Source organism: Drosophila subobscura, chromosome U, assembly GCF_008121235.1.
Source record: "Drosophila subobscura isolate 14011-0131.10 chromosome U, UCBerk_Dsub_1.0, whole genome shotgun sequence".
Lineage (NCBI taxonomy): Eukaryota > Metazoa > Arthropoda > Insecta > Diptera > Drosophilidae > Drosophila > Drosophila subobscura.
Genome location: NC_048534.1, coordinates 24,853,145 through 24,874,611, shown reverse-complemented (window position 1 = coordinate 24,874,611; position 21,467 = coordinate 24,853,145). Strand labels below are relative to the sequence as shown.

The 21,467-nt window shown below is 42.7% G+C and overlaps 1 protein-coding gene across 3 annotated transcripts in view; it reads left to right on the top strand.

The window, feature by feature from the left end:
• LOC117900400 (hemicentin-1) overlaps positions 1-20,606 on the top strand; it is a 110,315-nt gene extending 89,709 nt beyond the window's left edge. Inside the window, exons 5-9 of one of the 3 annotated variants that reach the window (XM_034810756.1) lie at positions 4,692-6,911; positions 6,984-7,637; positions 10,072-10,485; positions 11,812-12,201; positions 19,735-20,606. In XM_034810756.1, the coding sequence (XP_034666647.1) occupies positions 4,692-6,911; positions 6,984-7,637; positions 10,072-10,485; positions 11,812-12,201; positions 19,735-19,763 (3,707 nt within the window). In that variant the 3' untranslated portion in view covers positions 19,764-20,606. Of the gene's footprint in view, positions 1-4,691; positions 6,912-6,983; positions 7,638-10,071; positions 10,486-11,811; positions 12,202-19,734 lie in introns of those variants that run through there. The other 2 variants (XM_034810754.1, XM_034810755.1) reach the window with 2 other exon arrangements.
• The last annotated feature ends 861 nt before the right edge of the window (positions 20,607-21,467 follow it).

Below are 21,467 nucleotides of genomic sequence, written 5' to 3'. Positions count from 1 at the left end.
TTTGTAATTCAAAAAAAGTATGCTATAGTTTTTATAACCCCTTCGATTGCTGCACAAAAGTTTTTACACACACGACAAAAAACAGCAGCAGCAGAAGCAGAGGGTAGGGTGATAGGGAGTGGGCGGTGCTGGTGCAGCATGTAATGTTATGTTATATGAGGCATTGGATGATTTATTTTATGTCCCCATTTACGGAGCACCGTGCAGAGCAGAAATATATAAAATAAATGCACAGAAGTATGTAAATGGTAGTGGAAAATATACTTACAGCTCTTCTGCAGCGCTGTTTAATAGATTTCTTCAGGTCATCGTAAAATTCTACAAAAAATGATTAAAAAAAAACGATTTCAGTACAAAATAATTTAATTTTTTGTTGTGAAAAACATTAAAAATATAGCAACACCAGGATTACAGGTGTATGCCGATAAAATTGCAGCAAGAATAGAATGAATGATACAAGTTATGAAACCATTTAAATTTCATTATTCAATATTTAAAATATTTATACGTTGAAGTAAAATATATTTTATATATAAATTATATTTTCAGTAGAATTTACAACAATAATTCCGTAATTATTAGTTAAAAACAGGCCATCGCCGCAGACTTCATTCTCTCCTTCATTCTATCGTTAATTTCTCGTTTTTTTACCACAAAAAGAATCCTCGCACTATCCATTCTAGTACCTTGGAAGGCAGACAGAATCCCTCTATTCATTTTGTTTGCTTCATTTGAAGCTCTGCCCCCAAAAACGCATTTCCACTGGCATTTGGGTATTTATTTTTGTTGTGGCTGCAGATTGGTGGAGTCACAACAAGCAGGAGAAGGGAGAGCACGTGAAGCGATGAGGGGCAGAAGCAAGGAGAGTACGTGGATGCGCAGGGAGCATGAGGAGCAGTAAGAATGAGGTGCGGGGCGGCTGCACACGAGGTGTTGCCAGCACGCGCGACGGAAGTCACGTGATGTGTTCTGTGTGACACGTACGCGACAGCAGTGGCAGATGCAGCTCCCCCCACACGCTCTGCCGTTCCACCGCTCCAATGTTTGTTGTACCTTTTCAATTTGGAGAGAAGACAAGGAGTGTGGGAGTCCAGGGAGATGAGGCAGGGAGCAGAACGAGTCAGGAAGATGTGGCAGCAGGCAGGAAGATTCAGAGGTAGGAGGCATCAACTGTAGTCCAAACACAGCAATCACTGCCAGAGATTCATCGCCAGTGGAACGAGCCTTAAAGTCACAACATAACAAACTCCGCGACTCATTAAAATAACTCCGACAGAGGTGTGTGTGATACTTCCTGCTGTTGCAGCTGCCGGCAGGGGGGAGTGCGCGCTCTGGCACCGAAAACCAGCAACAGGAACAAGAACAACAGTTCGGCGTCCCAGTTCCGGGTTAAATAATTAAATTTCACTGCACAAAATGGCCAGCGGGCATAAGTTACGGCCACGCGTACGACCGTACGGCCGGCACAGCCGGGCGTATGCGCAACGTTTCATTTTTATTTAACGCGAATGCCTAGCCGGAAGCCAGGATCTCGTTGGTGGTGGCAGTCAGGCCGTCAGGCAGTCGGGCAGAATGGTTGGATGGCTTTTCCAGGTGCAGCTTGCAACGCATATTTCATGGCACTAATGTAGGGATCCCGGTCATAAAATCACAATGTGCAAGGCTCCGCGCGAAAGAAGGCAGTACGTGGAGGTATACCAGAGGTAGATGTAGGCGTGCTAGCATATACGCGAACAAGGTCCAGCCCATGGGGCAGGCAGCAGGCAGCAACTCATTTAAAAAAGTTGTACGCTACATGAAAAAAAATATAAATTCCAGAAGGAATAAAGGAAAAAGAAGGGAGAATGCAGAATGCTCTTTCTCCACAAAAAAAAAATTTGATTAATGTGTAATATTGAATAGTTTTTCGGTATTTTGAAGATCAAAGAGCGAAGTGACAGTTCAGATTGAGACACTTCTTGTAGAAAAATATAGAGAACATTTTGATGGTTTTACAGCCCAGAATTTTGTGAGATTTCTTTGAAAGAAAGTATATTTTTGATAAGAAACTGTAATCCACTATGTGTGTTAATATTTTGAATTAATAATATTTAATAACAGATGTTCAAATAAATGACAGATCTCCCGCATCTCTATATATATTTTCTACATAATTTATTTTCCCAATTTTCTTCTGCCATAATTACTTTCTTAAACTTTTAGAACTGCCATCATTAAATCCTTATCCCGCATGGCCAAGATATAGAAGTACTTTTTTTGTGCCAATTTTCTTGAATTTTTCTGTTCATATTTTTGTTTGCAAAAAAAATATCCGAGCTTCATGGCAAATGTCAGCTAGAGCGCCGCGGTCCTCTCTACTTTTCTCTTTTTATGAGGTAGAAGGGGCAGTTAGGGGGCGTAGTTGGGCGTGCCGGTAACACCCCGACATCAGCGTGAAACTACATGGCTGGCTGGGCATGAAAATGGCCATGTGGGGTGGGGAGTGGAGCATGTGTTGAAATGCAAACTTGATTTTTTCCTGCGCTGCCTCTTCTGGTGGCCCCCTCTGGGCACTGCTGCTGGTCGCTGCTGACAAGCGTTGCTCATTAAATTTTATTTTATAATTACACACACCAGCAAACACACACACGAATTTGTATATGTATGTGTGTGTTTGTGTGTGTATTTCCCCCTCATTTAGGAGTTAGGCTTTAATGTTTTGAGGCGACGCGTAATTGGGTCCCGGATAACGCATTTTTACCGTGGTATACCCTACGAGGAAGAGGGTACTGGGATTTTGAATGGCAGATTGTTACGCTGCAAGGAAGGAACAAATATATAAAAAGAGAATACAAATTAAGAAGAGAATTAAGACTAGAAACAGAAAAGAGAAAAGCTCCTCCAACTCAGGCGTCGCTACAAATTAAAACCAAATCAATTGCTTAGCGCTGATGCTGCATAATTGTTGTTGCTGAGAAAGCGAGCGCCAGGTCTCAGAGAGCGAACAGTTACAATGCCACTCCGCTCTGTTGCTCAGATAGCTGAAATCGTCAACGCCTTGTGCCAAACCCTCGTGGCTCATCTTCATTTGTGATCGGAACTCGACTGACCAACCCACAAACTTTCGTTATAACTTTCGAGCATAAATGTAACCCCCCAGATCGGTTTTCATAACTCATAACAAGGATGCAAATTGTATCAGAATTATTCCAAAAATTCTTCCGACTCAATTCATCCTTCAAGGGTATTCAAAATGCTCCCTCTACAAGTTCACTCCTTTATTTTTTTTGATTTTTTTTTTTGGCATGTTCCCTGGAACTGCTGTTTCCTACTCCAGGAGCTTAGACCATGACGCAGGCACATTACACTCCGCTTCACGAATTAGTGCCAGGAACAGCAGCAGCAGCAACAAAAACAATTGGGTGAATGTTGATGGTTGGCAGTGTGTGGGCAGGGGCAATGGGTTTGGGGTCTGGGGTAGTGGAAGGAGTCTGCAGGCGGCAGGCAGACGGTGATTAAACTAAAGTGTTCGAAAGTTAATTGGCGCAACAACAACAGCAAAAACAACAGCAACAATTATACTTAGCCACTATTATGCCTCACGCTTGAATGGGCAGCAGTTGGATGTGTGGCGCAGGGGTGAGGGACTGAAATATGTACCCCCTTTACGATTCGATACGATGCGATGCGATACGGAACGCAACTAACGGCACTTAAACCAAATGACCAACGCTGGGCACAATGGACAGCTAAGCGCGTAAAAGTCGAGTGGATATGTGTTCGGGCAGTGGAGCACGGACTGTGGGGGGTGAGGTTCTGCTAAGTTTAGATAAACTTGGAACAGTACGGAGACGAATGTGTGCGAGTCAGCGGTGGTGGAGTGGATATAGGAGACTGTAGACTTGTGGATATACCTTATGCGTTATCGATAAGTAACGAAAAAGATCGATAATTATAATAACTCTAACAAATTGATCATTTTTTGCTTTATTCTCTCATAGCAACGCCTTTAAATCATTCACCAAATATAACTTCTGTTAAAAAATCCTCTTAGACGTATTCCATAATTATCGATAACTAATAATCTTACAAAATCCTTCATCCTTTTAGTCAATTCTCTGATAGCAAGAGTTTTAATTCATTCACAAGCAATATTTACATGAAATAATCTTCTAAACTTGTAGATAAAGTACGTAATACGCTATCGATAATTGTCAATATTTTAAAAACTTACAAATTTCTTTAATTTGTTGATGGAAACTTTTCTAAAGTACACTCCAAGCGACATTTTTGTTTAGGAAACCTCTAAATGTTGCCACTGTACGCCACAAAAAAAAATAAATTTTAGCAATAACCCAAAGCTCATTTCCCATTTCACCCAACACTCGTCTATACATAGTATACTTTTGTTCCCACAAATTGGCATTATTTAAAAATGTCGATGGGTCACGCTGTTGAACGAACTCCTCGTCAACGTCAACCATCCGCGCCCTTTATGGGGGTAAAGTACTTGTACTTGTACTTGTGTAGGTCCTTCGACTGCTGTTGTTTGGGTTGTTCTTGGGACCGTTGTCGTGTAATTGAAAACGGTTATTGGCAAGTTAATGGCTCAAACGAACCAGAAACCAGTGGCCCAACAGCCAGTAGCCACAACCAGAAAATAATTGACTATTTTGTATGCTAAGCCCCCCTTCTTTTCTCTTTTTTCCTAGATTACCCACGAGTGGAGGTGGGGCCACAGAACCCCATGCGAATTGAACGCGATCATGTTGCCAAACTCGAGTGCCGTGTGGATGCCAAGCCGATGGTCAGCAATGTGCGATGGTCACGCAACGGGCAGTATGTGAGTGCCACGCCCGTGCATACGATCTATCGTGTGAATCGACATCATGCCGGCAAGTACACCTGCAGTGCGGACAACGGCCTGGGCAAGACAGGCGAAAAGGACATCGTTCTGGATGTTCTCTATCCGCCAATTGTTGTCATCGAATCGAAGACACACGAGGCCGAGGAGGGTGAGACCGTGCTGGTGCGTTGCAATGTGACCGCCAATCCTCCTCCGATTACCATCGAATGGCTGAAGGAAGGTGCCCCCGATTTTCGCTACACGGGAGAGCTCCTCACTCTCGTCTCGGTGCGGGCGGAGCATGCGGGAAACTACATTTGCCGCTCGGTGAATATCATGCAACCGTTCAACACGAAGCGTATCGAGGGTGTCGGCAACTCCACGGTGGCTCTGCTGGTCCGTCATCGCCCCGGACAGGCTTACATTACGCCCAACAAGCCCGTGGTACATGTGGGCAATGGTGTGACTCTGACCTGCTCCGCCAATCCCCCCGGCTGGCCCGTGCCGCAGTATCGCTGGTTCCGCGACATGGATGGCGATGTGGGAAATACCCAAAAGATTCTCGCTCAAGGACCACAATATTCCATACCCAAAGCGCATCTTGGCAGCGAGGGCAAGTACCATTGTCATGCGGTGAATGAGTTGGGCATTGGCAAGATTGCCACAATTATCCTGGAGGTGCATCAGCCGCCACAATTTCTGGCCAAGCTGCAGCAGCACATGACGCGACGGGTCGGGGATGTGGACTATGCCGTGACGTGCAGCGCCAAGGGCAAACCCACACCACAAATCCGTTGGATCAAGGATGGCACCGAAATACTGCCCACCAGAAAGATGTTTGATATTCGAACGACACCCACAGATGCTGGCGGTGGAGTCGTCGCCGTTCAGAGTATTCTCCGCTTCAGGGGCAAGGCGCGCCCGAATGGGAATCAACTTTTGCCCAGCGATCGTGGACTGTACACCTGCCTCTACGAGAACGATGTGAACTCTGCGAATTCGTCGATGCATCTGCGGATCGAACACGAACCCATTATCATTCATCAGTATAACAAAGTGGCATTTGATATGAGAGAATCCGCCGAGGTCGTGTGTCGTGTGCAGGCCTATCCCAAGCCCGAATTTCAATGGCAATTTGGCAACAATCCCTCACCGTTGACCATGTCCTCGGATGGACATTACGAGATAAGCACAAGAATGGAAAATAATGACATTTACACCTCCATTCTGCGGATTGCACATCTGCAGCACTCTGATTACGGGGAATACATCTGCAGGGCTGTCAATCCCTTGGATAGCATTCGAGCGCCCATCAAACTGCAACCCAAGGGACAGCCGGAAAAGCCCACGAATCTGAAGGTTCTCGAAGTGGCTCACAATTATGCGGTGCTGGCCTGGCTGCCGGGCTTCAACGGTGGCTTTATGAGCACCAAATATTTGGTTAGCTATCGCCGTGTGGCCACACCGAGGGAACAATTGCTGGCGGACTGTTCGGGCCATGGCTATATACCCAGTTATCAGGTGTCGTCCAGCTCCTCGAATGTCGGTGCCCACGAGTGGATTGAGTTCAACTGTTTCCGCGAGAATCCCTGTAAGCTGGCGCCCCTCGATCAGCATCAGAGTTACATGTTCAAGGTGTACGCTCTCAACTCCAAGGGCACCTCTGGGTACTCCAACGAGGTGCTGGCCACCACAAAAGTCAGCAAGATCCCGCCGCCACTGCATGTCAGCTATGATCCCAATTCGCATGTGCTGGGCATCAATGTGGCTGCCACATGTCTGTCGCTCATTGCCGTCGTCGAATCGTTGGTCACGCGCGAGGCCACGGTGCCCATGTGGGAGATTGTCGAGACCCTGACGCTGCTGCCATCGGGCAGTGAGACAACATTCAAGGAGGCTGTCATCAATCACATGGCACGCACGGCACACTACACAACGGCCACATCATCGGGCAGGAATGGAGCACATCTGGGCGAAGATCGCACCATGGCCCTGGCGGAGACAGCAGGGCCCGGACCCGTGGTACGCGTCAAGCTGTGTCTCCGCTCTAATCACGAGCATTGCGGCGCCTATGCGAATGCAGAAAGTAAGTGGAAAGTCGCCCTTTAATCACATAAATGTTCGCTAATTTTACACTCATTTTCTGACCCTCAAACAGTTGGCAAATCCTACATGCCCCACAACTCCTCCATGACCACCTCGGCGCTGGTGGCCATCGTTATAGCTTCGTTATCCTTTCTGGTGTTTCTGGCTTTGCTTTACGCCTTTTGTCGCTGCCGGCGTACGCATGCCGCCAAAAAGCAAGCAGCCGGCGGCACTGCCACAACCACAACGACAACGACGGCAACAGGGACGGGGCCTGGGGCCAAGGAGTACGACCTGGATGACACCCCAACATCCGGTGCTGACCCGCAGCAAACCCAACAGCAGCAGCAGCAGCACCCACCGAATCTGCCGCCACCACCGCCGTATTATCCCAGTGGCACTTTGGACAGCAAGCAAGACGGTGGCAGCGGCAGCGGTGGTGGCATGGAGCTGACCCTTACGGCCCTGCACGATCCTGACGAGCAGCTGAACATGCAACAGCAGCAGAACGAAGCTCTACACAGCGGACTGTACCATCAGCCGCAGGCGGCAGCATCGGCGAAAGCCATTTTGGGGCTCTACGGTGGTGGCGGCGGAGGCGGCAGCCAGCACTCGAATGGCTATGGCTATCATGTGACAAGTGCCATTGGTGTGGATGGCGACAGCTATCAAGTGATGCCGTCCGCAGCAGCAGCAGCAGCAGCAGGAGGACATGGTGCAGGCGAGTGTAAGTACAGCCAATGAAAAATGTTAGTACTTAAATTGGGCAGATAAATGGGGAGGATGGGTGGGAACATCGACGGCAGCTACATTTTCTATTTCTTGTGGAAGACCAACTATTACCCCTTTTATACCCTGCAAAAATGTACCTTTGGGTATCATGCTAGTTCTATCTATAATTATTTGGGCTGAAAATTATCTGATTATGCCCAAATTTATAAATCCAGTTAAATATTTCCTCAATACCTATATTTTTCTTTGGCACAGTGAGTATCATTACAGCCAATGAAAAATGTTAGTTATAACTAAAAACCATTACAATTGGGTAGAACATTTTATCAGATTCATAGATATGAGATCGATGGCCTTTCTCTACCCATTGCAAACTGAGTTTTATATTCTCCTTTGGCATATACATATTTCCCTACCAACATTTTTCCGTGGGTGTATTGAGCTTTTCGAGCATTTTTGGAGCAAACCCAGGCGACAACTTATGAAGAGCCATGGCTTCAGTGGGGAGTCGGTAGTGGCAGGGCATATGTGTATGTGTCTGTGTGTGTGTCTTGATTAAGCGACACATTTTTCGGTGCAGATTTATGGCCGCCATTTCGATGCTGTCCCCCCTCCCATGGTGCTACCCTGATTCACGTCTCTCTGCCGGAGTTTTTGGCCGTAATTGCATTTCATGTCAATCTAGAGGCGGCAAACAGGGCAGCTCCTCATCCCCATCCTGCTCCTCCAGTTACCAGGCTACTCATGCAAATGCAACGCTCTCTGGCACTTGGAAATCTGTTCCCCTCGGAGTGTTTGGTGTCCGAGTGTCCGGCATAAGCAGCTCGCTCGCTCGCCTTGGCAACCCATGGCATGACACCACGATTCGTGCAGGACACCGGGAGTGGCCCCCACCGAAAAGTAGACGTCGAGTCGTAATTCCAATTAAGTGAGAATTAAACCGTTATCCTTGCCTGGCTTTGTTCGGCGCAGAGGGAGGGAGGTAGAGGCTTTCTTTTATTATTTTTTGCCGCTCTTAATTGGTTTTAAGTCGACTCAAGTGCCATGCCAGGGCGCTGTTTCATATATCATTGCCAACAAATCAAACTGGAGGGGATGCTCGTGTGAGTTTTTTGATTGGTGTGAAGAGTGGAATTTGTGCCTTTTTTTCAGGCCATTAGGATTTAGATTCTATTTTAGGAAGGCTTTGATTAGAAAGGGAGAGACTTCAGGGAGAGATTTTTAAATCTGCCTTTTCCTTAAATAGAAACACTTCAAAAATACTAAAATTCCCTTTGTAAATCTTACCCCTAAAAGTGTTCCAACTCCACAGTAAATATGACTTGAGCAATTAAACCAGCTTGAACGCAATTGAAATATTAACTTTCATTTTTTTTTTGCTCCAACTAATCTTCTTACAAGAACTCCCACGACAACTTAAAGAAGTCAGAGCACTTATACTTTAATCCGATTATGCTGGAGAGAACTTAACCCCAAACCAAAAACGAGACCATGAAAAGGAAACCACGACCCCAATAGCAGTCACCTACAACCCTCCCCTTGTAGCACCTGAGTTTTCATCAGAGCTGTCACAGAAAAATACACAAAGAAATGCCACTTTACACCTAAATGAAAAGCAACATGTAGAAACCTTAAATGGAGGGGTGACCAAATAAAAGGAAAATGCACGGGGTGATTCCTCCCCTGCATTGCTGTTGTTAGAGTTTTCACTATGGGATTTTCACTTGCACGTTTTGGGGGACAAAAACCCCACAGAATTGTGAAAAAATCTGAAAAATACCACACAATCATTTAAAGCCCTAAAAATTTCTAAAATATAATAATAAATATTAAAATAAAATAAAATAATATAAAATAACACTAAAAAATATATAAAAAAATAAAAAAAAACTAAAGTTTATAGCAATTCCAAAAAAATTTAATAATATAAAAAAACAAATTAATATTAATATTTAAGGCGCTAAAACTCAAACACCAACAAATGCAAGGCTGGGCTCCCTACCAATCCGCTACCTTTCAGATAGTATACATTTTGGTCCCTTCTTTGCAACACCTCAAACGTTAAATAAAAGGGAAGTGTGGCCGACCATTCTCATTTCTGCAACATGTTCAAAATTAAATGGTGGGGCGGCAGCCAGTCCTCCGTACACCTTTTGCCGTATCCGTAACCCACACAAAGAGCGAATTTTAATTGTGCTGGTCGGTCGCTGGGGTTCGCCTTTGTTGCTCTGTTCTTTCCTGCTATTTTTCGTCTCTTCTCTGGCAAGCGTCAACTTAATTACTATTTCTCTACCACCCACTCTCACACTTGTCCTAACACAATCCCACCACACACACACACACTCCTAAACCCACACACCCACTCACACATTTGGGGCACAAACACTTCCACATCGTTGGTGGTTCCGTGTGTGTGGTTGCATCCAAAGCAGGACCACTTGAGGCAACACCAGTAGCCGGCAACAACAACAACAACCAAAAGCAGCAACAGCAGCAGAAACTACAACAAAATTCAGCACGCGCCAATTTAACGAACCAACCCACCATCACCAACATCACCAACAGCACCACGAACCTCACCAACCCAACTCCTCACACTCACACTCAGCCCAACACCCACACCCACACCCACAGCAAGCTCCTCACAACCCACAACTCCAATGCCACCTCAACCTTAAAGCGGAAGAACCATCTGGGAAGCGGAAAGGATAGGATAGAGAGGGAGCGAGCGGCCATGCTGACCGCAGCCACGGCGGCAACAACCACAGCTCTGGCAACCACCATTACAACAACATCACGTAATGCCAAAACCGCAACAACAACTACAACGCTGGCCATCACAGGTAACACCCACGTCCCGCCCCCATCATCGCTGGAGTCGAGGAGGAAGAGACACTTAAACTTTCTGCACCACAGCCAAAGGGAGCGAGCGAGACTCCACTGTACACTGTACCATCAAATGTTGCCGTTGCACTCTCCACAAAATTTAGAGCACCCAAGCAAAGTGTTTCGTTTTGTTTCTTTTTTTGTATCTGCATCTGCACCCATGCACCCAGGCACCAGTCACCATGCACCACTCTCTTGTTGATGCTCCTTTTTTGTCACTAATTGTTGCACACAAATGTTTTTATAAATGTTTGGCAGGGTGGGGTTGTGGGTTGGTTAAAGGTACTAAAGTTGTAAACGAATTTATGGTGGAATTTGTGGTGTGCTTTGATGCAGCGGAAAATGATGCCACGACAAATTTGGGGGAAAGATGGGGGAAACCACTTTGGGAGTATTTTCCGCTTAATGATAAAGCCTTTTGGCTGTCAAATTTCCACGCTTTATTATCTTGTATGAATTTTTGTGATTTTTCCATCAAGTTAGAGCGGGTTTTTGCCCACTCTAGGTGTTATCTTTGGCAGACTGTCTATTGGAATCAACTTTTTTATGTTTTCATGGCCTATACTAAATATTTTCTGTTGTTTCAAATCATACTATTCATTTCACTCAATCAGAATATTCCGTTATTTCATTCATTCAGTATTTTCTGTTCATAATTAATTTAGCTAATTTTCATTCATTCAGTTTCTGATCTTTCAGTTCTTTCTGTGGTTCGTTATCCGAAATTGCAGGAAAAAACCTCTCTAACAATAATTCAGAAATTGTATCCCCCAGGAGCATCTCTAATCTTGAGAACATTCTCTCTTGTGATCTCTTTCGGTTACGCAATATTCGTAAACGAAATAAAGTTACTGGATCGAGTATATACTTCTTATGGTTCCTTATGTTTGGGGATAATTTTTTGAGGGAGTTTCCTTCGGTTTTCCTGCCATTTCTGCGCTTCCTGGTTGCCCGTTCCCGTTCTTGGCTTAAGTCTTTAACCCTCTCTTTAATTATGCAAGAAAAATGGCAGTAGAAAACCCATCAGAGTGAATGTTGCTGATGAGCATGACTTGGCCATAACTATGGAAGGTGTTCCGTGTTCCGTGCTAGTCTGTGTGTTAGTGTTTTCCAATTAACCCATGTGACTTTCAAGTTTCCTCTTCACTGCCGCCAGCACTCTAACACGCACTCAGCACCTCGTTCTGGCACCTTTTTTCGCTGCACAACTAAATATAAATATTAAATTAACTTGGCCAACAACAGCCTTAATTAAACACCCAAAATGTTGCTAATTGTTCCAGGGTCGAGCAACAATTCGAATGAGAACAACTACAGTAATGCCAGGGATCTGTCGCAGGAGGCTCTGTGGCGGCTCCAACTAGCTGCCGCTCAATCCCAGCAAATCTATGTGGAGCGACCGCCATCGGCGTTTAGCGGTTTGGTGGATTACAGCGGCTATCCGCCGCACATTCAGACCGTCACCAGCTCGCTGAGTCAACAGAATTTCGGACAGTCGGCTAGTGGTGGTGGAGCGGGTGCATCTGGCACGCAGCCGCTGGCACCGCACGAAATGCTGCAGGCGGCTCAGCGTTATGGCACACTGAGAAAATCGGGAAAACAGCCACCACTGCCACCGATGCGAAAGGATTTGCAGCAGCAGCAGCAACAGAAGCCGCAACAGCAGCAATTAGGTGAGTGTAGAATCAATTTATGGATATCTATAGAATATTACAATCGAAAATCGGAAATATTTCAGGAAAACTATCGATTTTTAATCGAAATGTTTCAAATAAAGATGAAAAAATCGCACATCTAAGCCGTTAAGAACGAAAATATAACAATTTATCAATATTTGATTTATGAAAATCATTGAGAAATAAATGCAACTCTTCCCAGATATAAATTCTTGCCAAAACTTGAACTCAAAGCAGCAAAAAGAACTCGATATATGTACATATGTATGTATGTAGATATTTCATTCCATTGCCAAGTACTGACCGTTTTTTGTAGCAATAATCATTATTTTGGCCGAATACCAAAGCAACAAGCATTCCTCAATCCTTATCCAAATCGGTTGAGCAGACTAAGAAATCAGTTTGATTGATTATGCACTTAAGTGTTGGGGAAATGTTTGGATAAGAGTTTGCTGGTGCTGCTGGTGGTGCTGGGTGCTGGTGCTGCATTCTGCCTGCTGCTTCAAGCTAATGCCTTGCCAGATAAATAAAATAGAATTTCCTCACTGTCAGGACAATGGCAGGCAAGGACACGCCATGCCAAAGCTCTCCCCCCACACTCACATATAGAATTTGCATCTGTATATCCTTTTATGCAGCTGTACAACAGCAGGAGCAGCTGCAGCAGCAGCAACAGCAGCAGGATGCAGGATAAATGCACATAAAATAGTCAGCTCTAGGACACCCCGTTCCCGCCCCCACTCACTTATTCCAGGGTATGCGCCTCCTTCTCTTCGCATCTATCAAAAACAACAAATCGCTTGCAGCGACAACTATCGCAGGCTCCTGCCTGCCTCACTTCAACGAAAAACACCAACGAAAAAGGAGTAAAAATACTGCAAAAATACCAAAAATAAACTATGGAAAATGCAAGAGAGAGAGGGTAGGATATAGGTAGAGTGAGTGCGAGTGCGAGCGCTATTAAAAATGTAAAATGCAAGAGCAGAAAATATTTTACAAAATCAAAATCAAACAACGCTGGCAGCTGTAAGTGAAGTGAATCACTGAAGAGAAACCGAACACATGCACACACACAATACAGAGATACAAACATAAACACTCACACACACACCACACATATGTATGTGTAGAGACTGAGAGAAAAGCTGTACTCCAGCATCAGTGGTATTAAAGGAGATAGAAGCGGAGACAGAGGCAGAGGCAAGACAGTGGTGAGGAAATGGTATAAATAAGCGATAAAAAGGATGCAATCAGTAAGATAAGAGGCTGATTTAACTTATTTATCGATAAATAGTCGATATTTAAACATGTTTATGGATCAGATATCGATTATTGCTCATTCAAAATCTATAACATGCCGATGAACAATTTATTTACTGCAATAAATATTTACAACATTTATCTACCGATTAATTATCTATTTAAAAAGTCTTATCAGTCACTGAAACTACATGGAATATGATGAAAAATGTATAGTACTCTTTGGAGTCCTTTTTGAATAATATTGATTCCATATATTGATGGCAAAACGTATTGAAATTCATCAAATTCCATAATTAACATTAAAATGTATTGATATAAAATCTACTTAAATTCTGTATTCGCTGGCTCTGTTTAATTTCCATCAACTATTCATTGCAATGCTGCAAAAACCACAGAGAACGAACATCAAAGCCCACCTGGTTTTACCTCAGGAATTGATTGGTTCTCCCCATTGTCCCTGTGTGGGGGGGCAAATGCCACATGGAATGCATAAAAAGGATTGCAAATGCGAATGCGAATTCTACTGCTTTTAATGCCACTGCCACTGCATTTTGCTCCATCTAGTTTGCGGTTTTTTTTTCAGAATGCGCACGGGTCACGGGATGTATGTATGCGTGATTTTTTCTAGTTATGCATAAGATTTTCCTTCTGTAACTGGTTCTGTTGTCCGTGATATCTTCTAAATGCTCCTTCAATTAGACAGTCAGCAAAGGAGTAAGAGAGAGCGAGAAGGGGAGGACAAACCCCTGCGGTCTCTCCACAGAATGGACCCCAAAACAATTGTTTTCCGGGACTGCGGCGGCAGTGGGGGGACAAGAGCTCTTTCATATTTAGCCGTATACATTATGAACTGCTTCTAATCGGCTTAAAGGAGAAGCTGCTACTGCATGACCAGCTGCAAGAACTGCAAGGAGCAGCAAAAACATTTCAATTAAAACAAAAGCCATGGCCAAAGACTCGCACACGAAGGACTCCACTCTCTGTCTCTGCAGCAGTCGTGTGCCGCATTTTTGGCCACAAAGCAACGAACCAAAAGGAAGACCAGGAAGACAGTAGGCCAAGCGGGACTATGCGGGACTATGAAAATATGCCAACTCAAGACAAGGAGAAGAACAGGGCAATAGAGGGCAGAGATTTGAGTGGAAGTTGGGAATGCCCTGCAAAAGGTTTAAAAAATAATTACAGTAGAAGAAGAAAAATAAATAAAACTCTACGTTAAAGATTATGTATCGATAATTATTCGATTGGTAAATATAACAATAGGGTAAAGATATTAACCGATGGGAAATCTTAGTTCTCAATCATACATCGAACATAATACATTTTAATCGCTTTAAGAACGCATTTATCGATAAATAATCGAATCGAAAAATCCAACTAGAGGCCTATACAATATCCCCTGTCCAGATAAAGCCCCATTCTCACGTTTAGAAATGCTTTCCGTTCTCCTAAACACACAAAGTTCAAAAATTTGAATACTCCTTCGATCGAAAGGGCAGCAAAAATGCAACCAAAAAATCGAGAAAAAGGCAAGAGTAAAAGATGGCAAGAACAGACCGACAGAGAGTGTCAGTTGATGCCTTTAGATGAAGACGACTACGAGAAGACTCCTTCCAGGCTTCAGTTTTGCTTTTATGCTGTTACCATCTTTGCTTTTCGCCTTCTGCCACTCTCCCTGCTTGAACCTCTTCAGCAGTACCTTCCTCCACTTGTGCAGTCAGTGGAGTGGAGTGGAGGAGTGGCCCCCATTCGAGGGCCAGTTTAAAGCAATAAAAACCAGCAACAGAAACAACAACCGAGGAATCTTGTTAACCCTCTCTGTTTCTCTCCCTCAATCGCTGTCTCTGTATCTCCCACTGTTCGAATTTGATGGCCATAGAAGCAAACGTAGAAAGCAAATGGAAAAGCAAGCAACACAAAAGTATTTTCCGCTGTTGTGTTTCCATGCCATGCCCCCCAAAAATTGTTTCAGTATGCAATGCTTTTGAGTTCTCTACGATTTTCGCAATTCAATTGCCGATTCGTGGGGAGGAATGGGCTGGGGGTTGCTGTGGGTTTTTCCCACAAATCGAACGGTCAAATAGAGGACCAATACAAATCACGAAGCGCGTTCCTTCACTCTATTCGCTGGACTGGATTGCAACAGAGTCCGAGTCCGAGTACCATTGGCATTGGCATTGCAGTTGTTCTTGAAATCATATTCTGGTAAACTTTTGGGTAAATTATGGGAATTTTTGGGAACTTCTGGGAATTTTGAAAGGAATGTAAAGAGATCTAAAGATTAATTCGAAGAACTCGTTGTCACCAAAATGCTGAGAAATAAACTTTGAAAAATATGCAAAAAAAATAAAATAAATACTGAAAAAACTTTTGCGGAATACTCTGCAAAAAAATAAGAAGATTTGATCCCTAATAATGCTTCAAATATTAATTTCCCTCAAAATCAAAACTAATCCAACAATCCCCACAGTGATAATTCGTTGTAATTTAATTCTTCTTTTTTTTTTGGAAATCATAAATATTGTTTGGTTATCCATTAAATTTGTTGTTGGGTCGATTGCTCTCGTTTTGGCTCGTGTTATTCCCGTTGATTAGATTTCCGAGCGTTTTTCTGCTCGATTTTTCTGAGTTTTTTTTCTGTTTCCTCGCCCTCCACTTATTTTGTGGCTTTTTGTGGGGGAAGAGTACAAACGAAATGCAAAAATTAACAATTGGAAGCATATTAACCGCATCAATTTCCGTGGGGAAGTGGAAAAACAAACACAAACACAGGACTACAATGTACACAGATCATTAAACATACATTCAGCTGGGATGCACAGCCCAGGGTAGACACTGAAAAACACACACACACACAGCGGCACACGTAGTACACCTTCAACATTATTTATTATGCCGCCATGGGGCGCCCTGGCCACAGCTTTCGACAAATTTTTTGGCAAAACATTTTACGTAATAAATTTATTTTAATTACAACGCCAAAAGTGCGGCGGTATCGTGGGGCCAGGGGGTAGGTAGGTAGGTGAATTCATGCCAGAGATACTTCCTCCAAAAGGATGGTTCATGGCACGGCAGAGGGGGCGCGAAGTGGGCCGGAGGCTGTTGTGTGGTTGGTAATGAATGCGCTTCAATTAAATGAAATATTCATAGGCATAAATACAAGAGCGCGCCACACAAAAGGCAGCAAGAGCAAGTGAGACAGCAAGAGAGAGCGAGAGAGAGACCAGGGTTAGGTGTATGCAAGCGATGGGAAAGAGAGGGGGGGTTACGGTGTACCGAGGATCGGGGAAAAAGACAGGCAACCCAGACACACACAGGCAACACCTTGCTGCGGCATGTTTTATGAGCCAACAAAAGCCATACCGACTATCAGCTGACGATGAGGTGAACAGAAGGTGGCAGAAGGAAGAGGAAAGGGTACGATGAAAAGTGGCAGAGAGTAAGGGTACAGCAAGCAGGCGACCAAGAGGAAGGGTAAAGCTGGGCTGCAAAAGGTGCAGCAGCGACGGGTGGTCAACATTAACTGACTCAATCGCAGAACTCTAGAGCGAACCAAACACAATGAATTTCAAATACTCTTTAATGCAAAAAAATCCTCTAAAAAACTATTTCAAATTTACTTCAGATTAAGGTAGAACTTTGATAAATTAAAGTAGAGCAAATCGAAAAAAACATAAGCTAAAAATAAAATTTAATTCCACTTACCAATCATTAAAATGCATCAAATGGATTATCGGGATTTTAGCTGAAAAGTTACAAAGCAAAAAAAATGTACATTAGAGTCATTATTAATATTAGTTTTTAATTAAAAGTGATTACTAGCGCATATTTATGAGCTTAAAGGCTTTAAATACATTTAAATGTAAACACATTTCTTTCCTTTCATCGATATTAAATTATTTTAAACATAAAAAACATTCAACATTAATTGAACATTGACCCAGTAGGAAAATTTTTACCCTCAAAAGCTGCACTTTGTGTAAAGGCTCTCAGCGGAGTCTGCATGTAATTTATGAATCTCGATTCTCCCCTCCATTCAATAGTTAATCAACTCTTTTGCCAGCCCAAAATACAAAAAGAAAGGGGAAAATAAAAAAAGCTTGTCGGAAAAACTCATTGCCAGCCCATTGGAGCCGTTTTGCAGCTTGTTAATTACATGGCACAGGGAAAATGGTTTGAAAATGGCTGTGAAAAGCGGAAGGAAAATGTGGATGTCCTGTATGTCGAGTGGTGGTGGTCGGTTGAAGGGGTGGGCAGAGGAGAAGGAGAAGCAGCAGGAGGCAGAGGGTGGGCTGTGTAATGCATCTTTTCAAACAATTTACCAATTTGGCTGTAGCTTGTCTGTCTGTATTTCTGCTTTGACCAGGAGTCCCCCCCTACCCGTCCCTACCACCCATAAAATGTTTATTAGGTAATAAAACATAACAACAGGCGACCACCGACCAACGAACGAACGAACGAGCAAGCGAGCCAACAAACGAACGAAAGTTGGCATAAAGCTCAAACGACCATGTCACATTTTGTGCTGCTGCTGTGCGGTTCCTGATGTCCCTCCCCGCTGCGCCTACGACTGCCCCACGCTTTCACACACTCTCCACGCTTGAAAAGAAAAGAACAATTTAGGATGGAGTCCAGTCTAGTAAGTGGCTAGAGACTACAGCTGCTACTCTGTGTTCTAAGATAATGACAATTGAGATAAATAACACAAAAAATACTGAAAAAAACATGAGGCTACAAAAAAAAAATACTGAAAAAAACTGAAAACGGAAATACACGTACAAAAAACTACCTCAAGGCGCACGAATGTGTAGAAAAACTAATTCAAAATAATATTCTAAATATTTTCAAATTCAAACCGAAACATACTAAACAAAATACTGAAAATAATGAACAATAAAAACTGAGACAAATTTAAAGTGGAAACTAAAAAATTGCTAAGCAATAAACAAATTTCTGAACATTTTTTAAAATAAGTATACATTTTTCTATGATACAATTATCTACATTAAACATGATCACATTGACGCTATTCACCCTCTCATCCTCTCTCTACACAAAAAGCACTTGCTCTGTCGTTCATCTTTCCCAGAACCCAATCGACCCTAAAAACACTCCACAAATTACCGGGGTATAAACAGCAGCAGCAGAGCAAAAAAAAAAAAAATATAAGCGTTAATTGAGTTTTCCAAGCGAAAACTGTTTGAGTTGGTTGTGGTTGGAGGTTTGGGAGGGGAAAAACTCCGGCAAAGAGACAGAAATCAGAGGAAAAGCTTAGCTGCAAATGCATTTGGCTAAAAACCAAACAAAACTCTGCGGCAACGCAGATAAATTCTGTGCTTGTGCATCAGGAAAACGAATCAGAAAAGTATTTTATTGTGCCAGACTTTCCACTTCCACTTGACTTGAAAGGGGTGTGCGCGAGGGGAGAGCAGAGAGCAGAGGTGACTGTATCTGTGGAAAATGCAGGAAAATGTATTTATGCAAAAGTTGCAATTGTCAGCGAGAACGAGAGGCACAAGTCAAAGTGCATAAAGTGTTGCCTCCAAATCAGCGCAAAAGTGTGAGTGCATGGAAGGAGAGGTGTCAGAGGGGTGTCGGTGAGGTGTTCTATAGAGATAGGAGCAGAATATGGTGGCAGTTTCAGGTGTTATACTTCGTATACAGGGTGACAAGTGGTGGCGTGTGTGTGTGAAGTGTTTTGGCATTTGAATTCAGTTTTCCCATCGATAGAAAAGTCAGCAGCAGCAGCAGCAGATCCACACACGCTTCAAATCACACCAAATACGAAATAAAAATACTCGTGTAGGTTATGGATGGGCTCTAAATGCAGATAGACGGGATATCAAAAGCCCCACCAGTGAGTGCTGGAGCATTATGCTGATTGAATGCAAATGCATTTGGAGCGGCACAAACAAAAACGAATTTATTTATAAATATAAAATTTCAATATATATTTTTTTAATGTTTTTTTTTGTACCCGTGCCGCTTCTTTTCCATTCAAATTCAAACAAGCGACTGACCCCAATCCAAATAATAACCAGTGGGGGTCGGGGTGGATATTATAATGCATAATACTCTTGTATTTTTTGCGCATACAAATTAATGGCTGAACTGGGAGATGGAGGCAGACAGGCGGGGAGCGGCGCGGCCTCTCATCAAACTCCATTAATTAATTTAAATTGCATATTCAAAAAAACATTATTTATTAATGAGCTTAAATATCGCACTAAACATAACACACACAAATCGATGTTCGTTTCGTTGCAGCGGATATAATACAGGATTTGGCAAATTAAACTAATTGCCAGTTAAGGAGAGACAACAACCACAGAGCAGCAGAGCAACAAGAGAGCAACAAAAAAACAAACAGCAACAACAGAGCAACATTTTGACATTAGCATTTAAGTAAGTATACCACACACAAAAAAAGATTAAAACAATTTGAATTTTTAGTTGTTTAAGTGGCGTGAAATTTGCCAACAAAAGCAAAAGCAGAAAAAGCTCTACACAAATAAAAAAGAATGGCAAGAAAATGCGCCTATTTCGACCAAAAACATAAGGAAAAAAACAACGTATGGCAAATGTAAAAAATAAATTAAAACACACAGCAAATACCACACAAGATACTACAAGTATGCTAAGAAAATTACTATAAATATTCCAAAAACTAGTATTTAACTTGAATTAGAACTACAAAGTTTAGCATTTTTCATTTTTAAGTTCCATTTCCATAAGAATTTGTCAAATTAGATGTCTGGTCTGTTTCGGGTTTTATTTAATTTTTGTACAAACAAAATACCACAAAATATACCAAAAAACTACTACACAAAAAACCAAACAAATATACCAAACACACTGCAATAAAACTGCAGTAAAATTAAACCACAAAGCAAATATAATCCTTTTTTGTTAGTGCCGCCACGACTGCCACTTTATTTCCACTCAGATTTTCGGCATTTATAATAATAATTTTTTGGCTATTTTATTGACAGAGCATTTTATTTCGAGCCTGTGGCCAAACTATTGAGGTCTATCACGGGGCGTGGCAGAAGAGACACAAAAGCTCAATAACAACACCATAATATTCTGGTGAAATTGTTATTTTGGTCCCATTGTTTCAACCAAAACACAGCCAAACACAAAAGCCACCTTTTGAGGTTTTCCTCTTGCATTTGTTTTTTCTGTTTTGTGTTTTTGTGGAAAATATGGAAATTTCGGTTGCGTTGGTTTAAATCAAATAAAGAGACAAAATGTGCATTTAATTGCTTTTTCAACACCCAAAAAATAGTGGAGAGGGAAAAATATAGAAAATCAAACTGTGTCCAAAGGGAAAATTTCGTAGAACAGACAGAGGATGAAAAAGTAGAGTTTTCTGCGCTGTTGCGCTGCAGCTCTCGGCGCTCCTCATTAGCTTTTGTCTCCATTGGGGCATTAAATTGGAAAACGAATATTTGTTTGCACGGATCGACTAATTGCGCTGCTAATTTCAATTGTTCTCCATTGTCAACGTTTACAATAATGCAAAAATTGTAATTACAAATTAACAATTGGTCGCATGTCCCCTCGGTGACCTGACCTCTCCTCCTTCTCGGGTGTAAAATTAGATTGTGTAAATTTGCAAATTAATTTGCCAATGGACAAAGCCCTCAGCGCCACTCACAAAATCAGCAGTGCCACAGTGCGGATCGACTCTCAATCTGAGTTCAATGACAAAATCAGAGTACATAAATTTCCATTTATTTGGAATTGCTATTGGCTGCTTCCACCCCACATAAATCCAAAGAATATTTTACTCTGTTTCGCTTTTTTTACGATAGGAATAGGAATAAATATTGGACTACAAATAGTGGCATCGTTTAGTAGCAGGGCTTTACTATGCGAAAATGTGTAAATAGGGTTGCTGCACTGGTTGCAGTTTATTAAAATGTTGCAACTAGAAGTTGCTGCCAGTCAAAAGGGAGTCCAAAGGAGAGTTGCATTTAAATTCTAGCATTACCAAA